The sequence below is a fragment of the Cutaneotrichosporon cavernicola genome (genome assembly GCF_030864355.1).
Source record: "Cutaneotrichosporon cavernicola HIS019 DNA, chromosome: 6".
Taxonomy (NCBI): Eukaryota; Fungi; Basidiomycota; class Tremellomycetes; order Trichosporonales; family Trichosporonaceae; genus Cutaneotrichosporon; species Cutaneotrichosporon cavernicola.
Window position 1 is genome coordinate 1,480,346 of NC_083398.1, and position 15,703 is coordinate 1,496,048.

Consider the following 15,703-nt stretch of genomic DNA (forward strand, 5'->3'; position numbering starts at 1 on the left):
ACCCGGCCTTGTGTATCCTTGGACATTCTGCCTCCCTGATTTTAGCTTAATTGGTGCGACGCCATTGCTGCTCAAACGCATGCTTATTCCCTGTATGACCTGTACCCTGTTGTGCCTTTTCCCTGCAATCACAATCTCTCACCCCACCCACCCCACTCCAGGAAAGCAAGCTTGGCATCGGCACGGGAACGCGCTATACATTCGCATCCCGGCGGGACGCACGCGGTATGTTATTGTACTAGTACTTAACGGGCTGGATTAGTTGTGCATGACGTGGACAGAACTGTCGACTCAAAGTCTGTAATTTTGCTCCTTGCTCCTTCATAAAGGGGACACCAACTGGTCAGGGATATCGATGGCACATTGTCCAGGCACTGGCTCATCTCACGTCTCGGATCTCCGGACAGTATACAACTTTGTTTCGTTCGGACAAGCGCGCCCCATTGAACCGTACCTGCGCCGCCGTCATGAATCAACGCCATCCAAGGCCACAAGCTCGCGCCACAAAGTCATCTGACCCACCGAACAACTTTAGAACACGTCCGCGTCGGAAATGCACTCCTGCTGACTCGATAACGAAAATCTGACAACAGGCTGGAAGGGTTCTCTCAGAGTCAGCCGAGTGAAGAGGACAGTTTACGTCCGTCCACACCACACCCACGCACACCATAGTCTCATGTTGGAATAAGGAAACAACATGTTCCAGTAAGACGCGGTGGGCAGACTCTACGTCACGCACTGCTGCTCTGCTCAGGTGTCGACGACGACCTAAATGACTACTCCTCATGCATGTTGGGAAATAGGAATAAGGTGTTCCCGCTGTGAGACGCGACTTGGGAGGGACGCGAGCCAGGAACAGTGCCGAATGCTATCCTAAGGTGGCCCAGTTTTCACAGCTATACTAGGCGCTGGTGAAGGCTGCAATTCATCCATTGTTCCTCCAGCTCACGAGATATGATAAAAAAACCCATCCCAAAGATGTGGGAGGCAGCACAACATTGGCGACATGGGCCTAGCAGTTCCGACGTTCCGACTGTTCCAGGCGTGTCATTGCAGTTCACATCCGCCGGAACCAGGCTCAGACGCAAATTCAGGTGGTCGTCATGGCCTCGGTGCCTCATTCCCATTTGTGACTATCCGTGTTGATTGGGGTGCATGTTGAGCGCTGGATGCGCGTTGGGTGCATGCAGCCCCGTAATGAGCCAGTGAGAGGTTGGCGTGCTGTGACGAAGCACTTCCAAAGTTGGCTGACAGCTCTCTTCATGGACGACAGTATGAACCATACTGAGATTTCATCCTGGGGGTTATGATTGCCGCTGTACAAGGCCAGAGCAGGGTGCTGTGACAGCATGGAGAATCCACATTGGTCACCCGACGGTTCAATCGGGTCCAGAGACATGTCACCTGAGTTGAGAACCTCCCAGAGCCCCTTCATCAAACCTCCCTGCCAATAGGACGGATCGACTTGGCCGGTTGCTACCTGATACGGTTGTCCGAGTGAGCCTTGAGGACGTCTTGAGGCGGTACATCCTGTTACATCCCCTGGACTCAAAAGCCTCGAACAAGCTTCCAGTTGAATGGTAACCGCGTCGAATGTCCAATGGACGGTTTCGAAACGCGGAAAGGACGCGACTAATTGTTCTCGAATCCCAACTGACAAGCACTAGTCCGGTCGGTAGTCAAGCATAATCGCGTCCGAACCGTCCGAACGCGCCGTCTCCAACGTCTCATGTTTGACATGTTTGACACCAACTATGGTGCTCACGACATATTTAAACCGACCTAGACCCAGCCTGATCCTTCATCCAAAGCAACACCATGCTGCTCAGAAACCTCCTCCTCCTCCCGCTGGCGCTGGTCGTCGCCCACCCAGCACCCGCAGACATATCCGTCGATCTGGACAAGGCGCGGGACGAATTCCTCACTCCACCCCATTCCCTGTCCATTCGTGCGGTGGGCGACCTCGGTGCCGGTGCGTTTGGCGGTGACGGTGCGGGTAAATCTCGTATCACGGCAGTACAGCATCTCCTTGGCGCAAAGGGCCACCCTGTCGGTGTAGATGGTCTCTGGGGTCCCGAGTCGTCTGGCGCCGTCACGGCGTTCCAGGGTGGTGCCGGTTTATCAGCGGATGGTATTCCTGGCCCAGCGACACTCGGCGCCCTCGTCGACCAGATCAGCCAGGGATCTACCGGCGGCGTCGTTAGTGCCGCCCAAGTCCTTCTTGCCGTGGAGGCCGATGGGGATTTCGGACCCGCCACGAATACGGCTACAACCACATTCCAGAGTGGGAAGGGGTTGACGGCCGATGGCATAATTGGGAGGGATACTTGGACCGCCCTATTTTCTACTTCTGCTCCTCCAAAATCTCTTCCTCCAAATGACCCGCCGGCCAAGGACCCCCCGTCCAAGTCGACCCCGAAAGCGGTCCTGGCGGGCGCCGCGCGCTTGCTCACGGACGACGAGCTAAAATCGTTACGCGACCCTGGGCGATACGCTGCGTGAGTCATGATAGTGCTTGGATTTGACACCAGTGCGGCATACTGTAAGCCGGAAGGATGGAACGACTGGTCTTGCCACAAATGCGTTAATGGACCGCCGTTCACAAAGTTTTACGCCAGAGGTGGTGGCGGCTTTATCCCGGAATGTGCGTATTAACAAGTACAAACGCTGACGACAGGGTATGTCATTGGGAACGGCGCGTCCGTGGTCGTTGGCATCCGTGGCTCCGAGGGCTTGACATGGGTAGACAACTTCGTTGCGTACCTCAAGCCCGTCAGCAAGTCGCCCGACTGGTTCCCTGGTGGCCAAGACCTGTCCCTACATGGAGGTTTCTACGACTCGTTCTCCATCATCATCCCGGCCATCACCCTGGCAGTCAAGGTCGCCCTTTCCGAGAACAAAGGGCAGATCCTTGTTAGTGGCCACTCGCAGGGTGCTGCCCTGGCGACGTTGGTCGCGACGTCATTACAGGCTCGTCTGGATGCGACGGTCACTTTGAGAGCCTTTTCCCCTCCTCGCCAAGGTAACCCCGCGTGGGCCAAATACGTCGATGCCACACTTGGCAATCGCGTATGGCGCCTCACTAACAATAACGACATGGTCACAAACCTCCCACTTATGGGTATGGGGTATCGCCACACCAGCGGAGAAGTTTGGCGTACCATTGATGGACAGTGGATCTTGTGTTATGGCCAGGAGAGCCCTTGGTGCGGCATGGGCAAGGATGCCGTTCCCAGAGGTATTGAGAGCCATACAGGACCGTTCCCGCCCAACATCATGATGGGGTGCGGCGGCGAAAAATGATGCATCTGAAGACGTTCAAGAACCTGATAGTGCGCTTGTGACATATGCCTGGCAATACAAGGGGGCAGAAATGATGCACTTATAGAAAAAAAGCGGGCCCTCGGCCTTCAGAACATAGCTTGGATTTGCTATTAAGAATGGAGGGCTGGATCGAGATCGAGAGGCTTAAAGTGCCAGAAGCAGTACATGTTCGACTCAGTTCCGACAACCCCAAGTCTGATGGTGGCATTGTGGCATTGTGGCATTGTGGCGCCGATCGTACTTGGCTCTCAACTTGGCACTAAGTTCTTAAGTTTGGCGATCACAGCTCTCTGCGCCTCGTATTCACTGCTGTCCGGCTTCCGGTTTCTTGGCCGCCGTGGTCTGGAGCGTCTGCGCTACCATTTCAGCAGAGAGAATGGGCCGCACTACAGCCCACAAGCCCGCACCACAACCGCACCCGCAACCGGTTGAACATCTATGTTACGAGCCTAGAGCCCAATGAAGTGTCCATGGCATAGCCTAGATAATATATGATCGCCCCTCTAAACAGAAACATAAAAATATCCGGTCCTAAAACGTGAAGCGCGTAGTTAAGAGCGGCCCTGGGTGGTGGTGATCGTCTTGCTGACAGTGGTGAGGACAGTGGAAGTGGAGCAGGGCGGCTTTGTGGAGGTCAACGTTGTGGTAACCTTGTTGGTGATAGTGCTGCCACAAGCAGTCTCGGTCTTGGTCTTGGTAGAAGTCGTAGTCGTGGGCTTGCAAGAGGTCACCTTGACTGTGGAAGTCACGCACGGCTTGGTCGTCTTAGAGACAGTCGTCCAGATCGTGGTAACGGTGGGGGTGCACGATGGCTTAGGCTTCACTTCAGGGGTCCAGCCGGCGCCGTAGGTACGCTTCTTGGCCACAACACCGGGGACACGGAGGGGGAGGCCGCGCTGGAGGCGCTCCGCGTTGGTGAGGTCGCGCTCAACCGCTCCGGTTTCAGCGGCACGCTTACCCTGCGGCTGGTATTGGGTGTAGGTCTTGGTGAGGGTCTTGGTGATGGTTGGGACGGGGTCGGTGACGTAGACGACGGGGGTGGTGGTCTTGGTCTGCCAGTCAGTAGTGTCAACGTGTCAAGGAGGAGAGTGTCAAAGTTGCACCAAGCTGGGCAACCAAACAGCCAAATGTACAGTACAACCCTCATTCCAACCCCGTCAATCTCTTTGATAATACTCACAACAGTCTTGTTGTCCTTGACAGTGGTAGCTGGATGGTCAGCGATCGCCACATGTCAAGGTCCAAACTTACTCTTGGTCGTCGTCTGGGTTATGGTGGACCAGCAATTGCCGAAAACCGTCGACGTGGTGGTCTGAGCCGCCTGGGGAATGGTCTTCCACACCGTGGTCGTGGACGTCACACGGCCGGTGGAGCAAACGCAGTCCTTGTCGGGTGTGCTGCCTCCGCGGCCATTGATGCCGGGATGGTTCCCCTCGGTCGGAGCAGCAAAGGCGAGGGGTACGAGGAGGAGGGCGAGGAGACGCATTTTGTTTGGTATGACAGGGGACAGAAGACTGAGAAGAGAAGAGGACAGAGAGTTGACAGTAGAGAAAGTGCGTAGCTGGCTTTTAGAGGTGAAGCTGGGGTTGGTTTGAAGGGAGTTGAACGGATGACGGAGGGAGGGAGGGAGGAAGGGAGGGAGAGAGAGGAGGAGGAGGAGGAGGAGGAGGAAAGGTTGAGCTTGGAGACTGAATGAAGGGGGAAGGAAGGATGAGGGTAAAGGAGAGTGAGGAGGTTTGTGGGTTTTCTACTTGGAGATATTGTACCTGCGTAAAGTGGGATTGGGGATAAGAGAATGGCTGTGCCGAACAACCAAGGGTGGGAAGAAGGTGCGAGGTGCGAGGTGCAAGGTGTCAAGTTACACGATGCAAGGGTTTATTATGAGAGAGGGATGGGAGGAGCGAGTAGGACGCGGTCAAGGCTTGAGTCTAGGTAGCCTCAAGGAAGAACCTGGTGATCCCTCTGGTATGTACATGGTCTGTGCTGACGCAGGAACCGACAGCTTGTCTCGCGCCTCTTGGATCTCCCTCGCTCCAGGTATCCAGGTTGACTCTATGGCCAGCACCCAGCCTCCTCAGCCAGATGATTGTGGCGTTTGTCAGTTGCCGACGACTGTTGATAGTGACAGATATGGATATGGAACCGTGAGCTCGGGGTTGTCAGGTGTTAGTATGCGGATTAATCGACGCGCCAACTGATGCGGAATGAAGAATCTTTCTGGTTCTGCAGGGCCATTCCGGTTCGGCATCAGGGTAAAGGAAGGGCCGCCACTTTGGCAACCTCGAGTGGCGCCTTGATCCTCCTTGTTCGCATCACACACTCCACTCTCTCACTCTCTCAAGCTTGGACCTCTGTTCTTCAGTGGGGTTGGGATGCTGCCCTCTTCTCAGCTTTTGCCTAGCCTACCTTCCCAACACCCCACCGAATCCCACACATTGCCGTTCTACCCATCTCGCAATGTCCTCGAGGATTCACAGGCCAAGCCAAAAAGAGTCCCATTCGAAATGGTTCCGCCTCTCACGCACTGACCACAGGGCTACCAGTTTCAACAGGCTGCCCATGAGACCTTGTTCCGACGGAGGGCATGTACCTCGCCGATCGTCGACTTATCCCTTAACTCGCGTCGCTTCTCGCACCATTTCACAGTCTGTCGCGTGTTGGTATTGACTCTGCTACGGCCGCTTGTAACGCCTAGATCCACGGTCCCGGACCCGCGGACAACTTCGGTCTCACAAGATCACAAGAGGCAGGTTCAACTCTACATGACTCACAATCCTTGCATCTTGCCACGTTTGCTCCTTCCTGACACTTGCCTTTGCCGTTGGCGGCCACAGGTTTGGAACGCTACTTTTCGGCCTATTCCGCTTGAATGTTATTCAACACCCAAAGGACTGGGTCAGGAAACCTTCTTCCCCTCTTCTGCGCCTTAATCTCCATAGCCTGAAGACTCCAGTGGTGGCGTTGCTACATTTTCCCTTTCCCACTGTTGTCAACAAGCATGTGTGAAGCAATTCAGTCATTTGGACCAGGGGTGACCTCCAAAGGTATAGGGGACGACAATCCCTGGAATGGGCGAGATCGCCCGCAACAAGGGTATCAGTATAAAGGATCGTCCGCAGCAGATCCCGGGCACGAGCACGGCGAGCAATGGATGGGCAGGATATGAGATACAGATCAGTGCGGCATGTCAATTCAGTCTGCCATGTTTGGGTGACATGTCACGATCACGAGGCGAGCGTGGCAATTTGCGAGTGGATTCCAGTGGTGGGTCAGTGCGACCTCCAGACATTGAGACATTGGGGATCAGGTATCGTATCGGCAACACATCCAAAGTCGATGGTCCGCGATCGACAGCTCCAAGCTCCAACGGCCTGCAACTCTGGTTGTCTGATAATCTGTTGGTGGTGAAATGGTATTCCGCTCAGACATCCCGCAGCCACCAAGATCAACATCAAATTGTCTACAGCTTTTGCAGATGTATGGCAATGCCCGTTATAACATTGTCAAGTTGTTATCAGTCACTCGCCTGTTTGTCCTTTTCCTCCCTCGTTGATATTCCCCGTGACCAAAAGTTCCCACTTGGCGCCTCGTCCTGTCTCCCGCGCCTCCGACGCACAGCTTGGATTGGGCCGGGAAATCCCGCCCGTCTTCCAGTCCTGCCAGCTATGCCAGTCAACCAAGCGACCGTCATCAACACTGTCAGTCGTCGCGCTCCACGTCGCAACCCAAACCGTCACAGTTGACATCACGTCCTACTTCCTCGCCTCCTTCTGGACGTCAATGAAGCGCCCCTCGCGACTAGAAGTGTTGCCCATCTCAATAATGCGCATCGTCCAAATAGCCTGTTCGGGCTGCACAGCCAGGCGGGACGTGTCGCCGCTGGTAATAGCCTCGAACATGTTCTCGTAGATGGCAGGGTACCATCCCTTCTCGCTCGGGCGCTTCTCGGTAGTCCACTTGCTGTCGGTGCAAACGCTCACAGTCGCCCACGCGTCCTCGCCCTCTTCCCCGAATCCCGGGTCGTGTACTTTCTTCCCCTCGCGCAGGAATGGTTCCTGCGGGTCCAGACCAAACTTTTCAAAGCTCCCGTTGATGCCCTTGACGAGGTAGCGCAGCTGCTTGGGCGTGCTTGCGAGAACGGACGCACCGACATGGACCGCCAAGGGGCACTTGGCCCCGGGCTGCGGAGGGTACAGGAGGGTCATTTCGAAGGCCTCATCGAGGCCCAGGCCGCGCTCGTCGTAGTTCCTGCACACGAGGCTGTCGGGGACACCGAAGAGGTTGATCGCTTGGTCGATAACGTGTGAGCCGAGGTTGTAGATCGCCTCGTTGTGCTGACCGGGAAGCTCCTTCCAGCTTCCTGGCTTGTGGTCGGCTGGAAGAGGGCGGTAGCGGTCGAAGCGGGAGTGGAACTCGTGGACTGGACCAAGCTGGCGTCAGCGCGAGTCGGGGTTGGTGGGGGAGGGGGGAGGGAGGGGGGAGAGGGGAGGGGGGAGGAGGGGGGGTCGAGGTGAGGGCACATCAACCTCTACCACCTGCCCTCTACCACCATGGCGACACTGGCTTCACTCACCTTTCCCTCCGCGAGAACCTTCTTGAGGGTCAGGAAATCAGCGTCCCACCGGCGGTTCTGGTACACGCAAAACACAAGGTTCTTGCTCTTTGCGAGAGCTGTGAGCTCCTCAGCCTCAGCAACGGTAGGCGTAACGGGCTTCTCGACCATGACTGGGGTGAGCTCGAGTCCTGACAGGTAACGGGATAATGCCCATAGATACTCACCATGCTTGCCATGCTCGAGCGCTGCCTTAGCGAAGGGGTAGTGCGTGTTATTGGGCGTGCTAACAACAACCACATCAACCTCGGGGTCCTCCACGACCTCTGCAATAGTCTTGACGACCTTGATATCCTTTCCGCAAACCTCCTGCGCTTTACCGCGCGCACTGCGCTCCATCACTGAGTGGAGGACATAGAGTTCCGGCAGCGCGGTGATGAGCGGGTAGTGGAACGCCTGCAGCGACAGGCCGGTGCCGAGGATCGAAACACGGAGAGGTGCCATGGTGGGTGAGTGGGAGGATGGGGATGGGAATGGGAATGAGGACAGGAATGAGAAGTTCAAAGTCCAAGTTATGCAAGGGCGGTTCAAGGCGGCTGTCAGTCACTGGGCACGTCACTGGATTGGATTCAGCAGTTCTCCCGAATGAAGGCACTTGCCAGCTTGAAGGCTTGCTTGGGCATTGGGACTGGCTAAACTGCATATGCCGCACATGCTGCACATGCTGAATCATCGCTGACTCTACGTCCCTGTAGTTGAGTCGAGAGTCTGTGGGCAGTCCTGGCTGGGATGGTGGTCAAACTGGATCAGAGCGGAGTCAAGTTGGTTTGAGCGGCGCAAGCGGAGGGTGAGTCCGCTCATCATTGGACTGACAAGCTTGCAAGTACCGGCGGCATTGACACGTGGCAGCTTGGTTGGTTACCTCTTAGAGTAAAGTCAGTCCTTCGCTATCGCTGTTGCTGTGACTCATCTCTGATCTAGGATATTGGTTGGCTCTGGGGACAGTGGTCAGAATAACCTGTCAACTCTGTAAACTCATATAACGGCTTACTCACCATTAGGACTCCTTCGCCAGACTTGTCAACTCGACAACAGCTGCTTTCCGAGGTCCGCCCAACCGCGCCAAACTTCCGCCCCCCGCGAGACACGAACCACTGGGAGGCCGTGTGCGGCTTTGTTCTCCACAGCATTGGTAATGCTGGGGATACTCATCAAGCAAATCGCGGATCTCAACTGGCTTCGCCGTTGGGATCGGGGTAGTCTTCCCCTCTCCACATTCCATCACGCCCAGCCGGCGGCAGTTACTGCCCACACGAACCCCGTATCTCTCCGTGATAGTCGATTGGGACCATGTTGTGGTGTGTCATCCGAGTTCGGGCGAGAGCTTTTTCCTGGGTGAGACGCGCTCCTGGTCACACGTGACGAGAGGAAAATAACTCGAGCGCACGACAAGGCGCCCTCATCACAGTGTATCGCGTGATGCTCCTGGATCGCAGACTAGAGTTCAAGCCTGTCCCGCGTCCGAGCTCGTTATCAATCTTGGAAATGCAGTCATGCGGTATCTATCGCGTCGCAACTCGAACCACGGCTCACGACACCCACCCAATCCTAATTCATAGGCACGAGCTATTAGATAATTGAAATCGCAATAACCTCTCAGGGTAACAATATGAAAGCCGTGATATGAAAGAGGACAGTCGTGATATGAAAGAAAGCACACCGACCCGTATTTCGAACCCCGCTCGTCGACAGGACTCGTAGCCGGGATGCCTCATGCATGCTCCTGCCTTGCATGCCTGTAGAGGGTGTGGGCGAGAGTTGCATCCGGAGCACTCGGTCCAGGTGAGAAACCGTGGGCAACCGGCCGGTGTCCGGTCCGATCGGCTCGGGCTGATAAGCCGCGGCTAGCCGTAGCCGGGGTTGCCCGGCATCTTGCTCCATCTCAAAGTGCCCACTTACTCTACTTTGTGGACCTTTGCATTTGCCTTTATACTTGAACTCGGCGTCGTAATGTCCACATCACAAGTCTCGAAATCTCACCCTACACACATGTCGCCTGTCGCTGCTCCCGCTCCCGCCGCCGTCGCGCGCCCGACCAAGGTCACTGGTGCGTGCCTCCTCTCCCAACACAACTTGCACCCAACTTGCAACCACCTCCAACTTCCTTCCCCACCTCCCACTCTTCCCTCGACCCCGCTGACATCAGAATCGACCGCCAACCCACGCGCCGAGGAGCTCACGTACGAGTCCTTCCGGCCCTTTGGCGCAGTCGTACAGGGCTGGGAGGGCACGGAGCGCTCGCCACAGGGCATTCACGTTATGGTTGCGAACCAGGGCACGGCGTTCAAGTTCCACCGCCTCGCCCAGCTCCCCCAGAACGCGGCGATTACACACGAGCGCCGCGTTCCCTCCACCACCTCCGCCAATGTGCGTAACGGCACCCCGGTCCGCGTGACGAACCTCGACCGCTCCACAGAGACCAAGGTGTACCTCCCCCAGGGCCGCGGCGTCGCTCCTGGCACCAAGGGACTCAGCGCCGGCGCGTGCTACCTCGTGGTCGTCGGAGAGAGCCCCAACAACCTCAAGGCGTTCCTCGCGACTTCGGCGCAGGGTGTCTGCTTCGCCCCCAACACCTACCACGCCGTGATCGTACTAAACGAGGCTATCGACTTTGCCATCGTCGCGGCGGCCGGCACTACATCTACTGCTGCCGACTTGAATGTAGACGTGCCTGCGCACAAGTTTGCACCAGTTCCCCCTCTCATTCCGACCGCGGAAGTGGATACGCCTCCCGTTCCCCTCGGTGTTGCGCTCAACCCCATTCCAATCACTGAAGAGCTCTGGGCACCCTATGGCGAGCTTATTGGCTCCGCTGGAACCAAGACTTCGCCAATCACAAACACCTACCCCGCAGACCAGGACGGGGCGCGCACGACCGTCGGCCTCTTCCGCGCAACCCCTAAGGCCGGGTTACACCGCGGCCAGCTGTTCAACGTGAGCTTCCTGGAGCGCCACATCTACACTTCCCAAGCCTTCATCCCTCTGGGCAAGGACAACCTCTCTGGGGTTGGTGAGGCGCCCCTCACTGCCGGCGGAACATTCTTGGTCGTCGTGGCAGACAACGGGCCCGACGACAGGCCGGACCCGAAGACACTCAAGGCGTTCATCATGGAGAACGGGACTGGGCTCAACTACCGCGCGGGCGTTTGGCACCACCCCGTACTGACGCTTGACGCGTGTCTCGACCTCGCGTGTATTGAGACACAAGTGTCGACGGGCGAGTTTGGCAAAACTTATGAGCCAGACTGCGAGCTCATCGAGTATGACCCGCCCATTGGACAGATCAATGTCCCCACCCGACCCACCCTCTAAGTTGTAACATCTATAGACATGTATTTCATGTATCTGGGATTTGGACAAGAGTTGAGCAGCCGGCAGAGACGGCTTGTGGCTGTTAATGCTGCTGCACCTGGTAATTTTGCCAACGGAGAGTGCGGAAGACGTTTCAGACGTCCCCAAACAACGGATAAAGCTGAGAATTAATTCATCAGATTATCAGATTTCTGCGGGTGTAACCACCGGCTCATTTCCGGGACGGCATAAACGTTCCTTTGTCGGACTGTTCCTCTTACTTCTTCTGTCTCTTCTTCTCATTCAACTCCACCAACTCCAAGTCCACAACATTACCCCCCGCAACAATGACCCAGACTACCACGCCCAACACGAACTCCGTCACCGTCGACGGCCTCCTCTTCGACATGGACGGCACGTTGCTCGACTCGACGCCGGCCGTCCTCGCCACCTGGGAGCAGTACGCGCGCGAGTTCAACCTCGACCTCGAGCATGTGTTGAAGAGTAAGTCTGGAGTGGTAGGAAGGGGGTTTTGTCAACTCGGTGTGGGGTGGAGTGGAGAGAGGCGGGGCACGGCGGGGATACTGCCTAGGTACTGGAGCTCGGACCTTTGGAAGAGGGCGAGGGGAGGCATGGGCCGGTCTGGAAGCTACTGTCACCTCGGCTAGCTTCTGCGGAGGACCAGGCAGCCCAAGTGACCCTCCAGCTCTTGATCCAGCTCGTCAGGCCTGCACCGGTCAATTGTACTTTTGACTCGACAAGCGCTAACCCCAGCGTCGCACGGACAGCGCACGGTCGACAACATGCAGATCTTCTGCAAGATTACTGAGCCCGAGGCCCTTGCGGTGGGTTACCTAAGGAGGTAGCGCTGACATCAGCGCGAGGTGGTGCGCTTCGAGACTATCATCGTGGACGAGGCGCAGAGGCTAGAGGACGAGGGCAAGCAGGGTCTGGTGGTGCTCCCAGGTGTGGTGGACATGCTGAACAAGGTATGTTGGTGGGTTGAATTGGCGAGAGGAACGGGGGGAGAGTGATGGTGGATCTGGAAGGGAGGGTAGAGACGGGAATTGGGGGCACGGAGCACGGACAAGCACTGACGCCAGCTCAACACGGCCACCAAGCCCGTGTGGGCCATCGTCACCTCGGCTACGAACAAGTACGCGTCGCGCGCCCTCACCACCAGCCACATTCAGTACCCTGCCCTGGTCACTGCCGACGACGTCAAGCTCGGCAAACCTCACCCCGAGCCGTACCTCGCCGGCGCGAAGAAGCTGGGCCTGGACCCCAAGCGCTGCATTGTCGTCGAGGACGCACCTACCGGTATCAAGAGTGGTGTGGCATGTGGTGCCAAGGTGCTCGCTGTGTGCACGTCGCACACGCGTGAGGAGCTTGAGGGGCTCGGCGCCGAGTGGATCGTGGACGACCTGACAAAGGTCCAGGTCCAGCTGGTCGACGGCGGCGTCAAGGTCACAATTGCGTAATTTTTAGACTAACATGGACTGTATCATATTTTGCATGCATCGCGTGCTATAGCGTGTGTAGAGTGTTGGACCGAGATATCGAAGATAATGAAGCGAGACGGAGCGAGAAGAGTCGAGATTGAACAAAGGTCGCATGGATTACTGCATGCTGCCGAGTACCTTGACGGCAAGGGCGCGCAGGATCTGATGTCAGCTTCCGAGGAGCATTCTAGCTGTGACGTACCTGCGCCTTCTGTGCGCCCGGCAGCGTCGAGAATACCTGCGCGACGCTCTTGCCCTTGGCGTCGCGAATCGCGCCCAGGCGGTTACCCGCGAAGGCTGGGGTCAGTTCCAGCGGTCCGGCTCGACTCACCGCCAGCAACAGCACCGGGAATATTAGCAACGATATATCCCATGGCGGCGCCCGCCGCACCGCCAACAAAGGACCAGCGACGGTGTACATTAGCTACCTCGGGCTCGAGGAGTTCCTCAAACACGTCACCGAACACGCCGTTCGGATCCGGCCTTGCACGGCGTGGCGGCGTACCAGGCTCCGACCCTACTCCCGAGTCCGCACCGTCCGCATCAGCCGTGTTGCCAGTAGCGTTCTTGAAGTATCGCGCAAACTCCTCGAAGAAGTTCTTGCTAGCGCGGTCCTGCTCGTCCTCGTCGGCTCCTGCGTCCGTGAACGCGGACGCGGGGCGCGTGCGGAAGAGCGCGTCGTATTCCGCCCGCCGGACGGGGTCCGAGAGAACATAGTATGCGTCCGCGACTGCTTGCTTTCGTCAGCTTGAGTGAGGGGAGACGCACGAAACGCTCAGTGTAGCGGCGGCGCTCGTCGGCTGGCGCCTTTGGTGAGAGGCGGTCGGGGTGGGTCTTGAGTGATTCGCGACGGTACGCTGTGCGGATCTCCTCACTGACATCAGTACCGCAGGACGGGGAGCACACAGTGCTCCACTCACGCCGTAGCTGTGGAGTCGATGTTCTTTCGTTAGCAGGGTTAGGCAACGTTCTCACGAGGATGTTGTAGTACTGGCGTCAGCTGATGGCAAAGACGGAGCTGAAAAGAGGCTGTCCGGCTTGTATTTACCTGCGGAAGTGTGCTCATGATCTCTGGTTGGAGCTGGCGCGACGGATGAGAGGTGAGATGAAGACGGTGACATGTCGCGCTGGCATTTTGTTATCTCCACCTACCCGACCAGAACCCATCACTTGGTGGCAAACCGCGGAATCACTCCTCTGACGTCATCCCACGCGCCCTCGTTTCCCCTTAAAACCGCGTTGCACAACCAGCCAACTGTCGAATGCAATGATGTCCCATGTACTCTATGATGCTCTACTTCTTGTCCGACAGCTTCTTACCTGGCTGCTTGAGGAACTTGTACCCCGACGCGCCGACGTAGCTTAACCCACTCCAGATGGTTGTGCCCGCCACAATCCACTGCAGTCCCTCGAGGTAGACGTCGATCGGGTATCCGGCGCCAGCGAGCACAGGTCCGACGGTGGTGAAGCCCATGAGGGTGAGCTGGAGCGCGGTGTTGATCTACATCAGTTCAATACTGTGAGTAGGTTACCTTGGAGATTTGGGTTGGCTGGACCTCGGCAGACGGCATTGTCGGGTCAAAGTAGCGCTTTAATGTGCGCTGCTGTCAGCTGATACACATACGTTATCTTACGGGCGGGGGAAGCGACTGATACCGCAGGTAGAACGCCCACATGGACAGCGCAAAGTCGCGCCCGAAGATGAGAACCGCCAGCGGCACTACGTTAGTGCGTTCTAGAGGGGACGTACGAGGTAGAAGGCCCTTGTATGTGAGGCAGACGACGAGGGTAGTCACGAGCATCTTGTCCGCCATCGGGTCAATGATCGAGCCGATCACTGTCTTCTGGTTCCACTTGCGCGCGAGGTATCCGTCGAGCTGGTGTTAGCTTGATTGAAGCCCCGAGTTACCCAGTCAGTCAAGCCAGACGCGACGAGGATGCCTGTCGCGATCTCAAAGTCACCCTTGACGATCGCCCACGCCAAAAATGGGCAGGCGGCAATACGCGCAACCGTGAGCGCGTTCGGGAGGGTGTACGGCGACTCGTGCAGTTCCGTCGGCTCCTCTTTCTCCGGTTTCTGATGTTAGCTTGGTCTTTGCCGGCGCACCTCTGATGGAAGCGGAGCGCGACGAGCCGCTGACGAGGAAAGGTACCGCGCGACTGCCAGTCGGGGTATCCTTTCCAAGCCGTGCCTCCCCCACAATACGGTCGGGGCCGTGATACCCCGGAGGCCGCGGGCGAAAAGTGGAGGTCGCGTCGAGATAGCTGCGGAGCAGGCGAGGCTGCCCAGGACACGCGCGCCCCTCGGCACCCCGAGGAAGGCGGTTACAGGCATGATCGGACTGTTGAAGTGCCGCGGTGCCGATGACGGGGAGTGCAATGGAGCAAAGGGATGGTTGCTCGGATGTTGGGGGGTATTCGGCTGATCTTGGATGCGTCAAGTTGCAAGAAAGTGGCGTTACGTAATATATGGGCATGATTGCGGCGTGCCTGGTCGCAGGCATAAACAAAGTCAAAAGTCACCTTGCTAGCACACTCGCACTCTCACTTCTAAGCTTCTACTTTGTTACACCTGAACACATTTCAACATCACAACATCTCTTTAGAGCTTCGCCTCCACCCGATACATTCAAAGGCCAAACACAATGTCGGGTCGCAGGAGAGATTTTATCGACTTGACCGACCTCGATTCACCAGAGCCCGAGCGCAAGATTAGCGCCAAACAACAACGAGGGTCTAATGTGATTGACCTTCTCGACTTTCCTCCAACCCCTCATCACAAGTCAAGTTCAAGCGTGCACAACAACAACATCAACACCCCTCCTTTGAGGCCCTCCTCTCGCCCCAACAAGCTTTCATCGTCGCCTATCCTTCTCTTGGATTCACCACTACCATCATCACAACAAACGTCCCAATCATCCCTTCCTCTTTCCCACTACTCCCAGCCCGGCTTCAACAAGTCGTTCGGCTCTAG

General features: G+C 56.9%; 7 protein-coding genes across 7 annotated transcripts; 3 read left to right on the forward strand and 4 right to left on the reverse strand.

The window, feature by feature from the left end:
* Positions 1 to 1,818: 1,818 nt before the first annotated feature.
* On the forward strand, positions 1,819 to 3,303 carry pdcA (uncharacterized protein; the record flags this gene model as incomplete). The annotated part of the gene is made up of 3 exons (XM_060603050.1): positions 1,819 to 2,498; positions 2,532 to 2,644; positions 2,678 to 3,303. The coding sequence occupies 3 exons, from the start codon at positions 1,819 to 1,821 to the stop codon at positions 3,301 to 3,303; spliced, it is 1,419 nt and encodes a 472-aa protein (XP_060459383.1).
* A 572-nt stretch (positions 3,304 to 3,875) lies between these two features.
* Positions 3,876 to 4,810, reverse strand: CcaverHIS019_0605780 (uncharacterized protein; the record flags this gene model as incomplete). The annotated part of the gene is made up of 3 exons (XM_060603051.1): positions 3,876 to 4,376; positions 4,505 to 4,533; positions 4,576 to 4,810. The coding sequence occupies 3 exons, from the start codon at positions 4,808 to 4,810 to the stop codon at positions 3,876 to 3,878; spliced, it is 765 nt and encodes a 254-aa protein (XP_060459384.1).
* Positions 4,811 to 7,076: 2,266 nt separating this feature from the next.
* CcaverHIS019_0605790 (uncharacterized protein) lies at positions 7,077 to 8,380 on the reverse strand (the record flags this gene model as incomplete). Its single annotated transcript, XM_060603052.1, has 3 exons — positions 7,077 to 7,754; positions 7,898 to 8,049; positions 8,104 to 8,380. 3 exons carry the CDS (start codon positions 8,378 to 8,380, stop codon positions 7,077 to 7,079), a joined length of 1,107 nt encoding a protein of 368 aa, XP_060459385.1.
* Positions 8,381 to 9,925: 1,545 nt separating this feature from the next.
* Positions 9,926 to 11,248, forward strand: DAL2 (uncharacterized protein; the record flags this gene model as incomplete). Its single annotated transcript, XM_060603053.1, has 2 exons — positions 9,926 to 9,983; positions 10,083 to 11,248. The coding sequence occupies 2 exons, from the start codon at positions 9,926 to 9,928 to the stop codon at positions 11,246 to 11,248; spliced, it is 1,224 nt and encodes a 407-aa protein (XP_060459386.1).
* Positions 11,249 to 11,574: 326 nt separating this feature from the next.
* On the forward strand, positions 11,575 to 12,708 carry GPP1 (uncharacterized protein; the record flags this gene model as incomplete). The annotated part of the gene is made up of 4 exons (XM_060603054.1): positions 11,575 to 11,731; positions 12,002 to 12,072; positions 12,106 to 12,216; positions 12,331 to 12,708. The coding sequence occupies 4 exons, from the start codon at positions 11,575 to 11,577 to the stop codon at positions 12,706 to 12,708; spliced, it is 717 nt and encodes a 238-aa protein (XP_060459387.1).
* A 138-nt stretch (positions 12,709 to 12,846) lies between these two features.
* On the reverse strand, positions 12,847 to 13,795 carry CcaverHIS019_0605820 (uncharacterized protein; the record flags this gene model as incomplete). The annotated part of the gene is made up of 7 exons (XM_060603056.1): positions 12,847 to 12,891; positions 12,932 to 13,026; positions 13,061 to 13,466; positions 13,498 to 13,603; positions 13,650 to 13,672; positions 13,705 to 13,719; positions 13,778 to 13,795. 7 exons carry the CDS (start codon positions 13,793 to 13,795, stop codon positions 12,847 to 12,849), a joined length of 708 nt encoding a protein of 235 aa, XP_060459388.1.
* A 228-nt stretch (positions 13,796 to 14,023) lies between these two features.
* Positions 14,024 to 15,064, reverse strand: CcaverHIS019_0605830 (uncharacterized protein; the record flags this gene model as incomplete). Its single annotated transcript, XM_060603057.1, has 6 exons — positions 14,024 to 14,230; positions 14,262 to 14,330; positions 14,364 to 14,449; positions 14,480 to 14,606; positions 14,639 to 14,806; positions 14,837 to 15,064. The coding sequence occupies 6 exons, from the start codon at positions 15,062 to 15,064 to the stop codon at positions 14,024 to 14,026; spliced, it is 885 nt and encodes a 294-aa protein (XP_060459389.1).
* Positions 15,065 to 15,703: the final 639 nt, after the last annotated feature.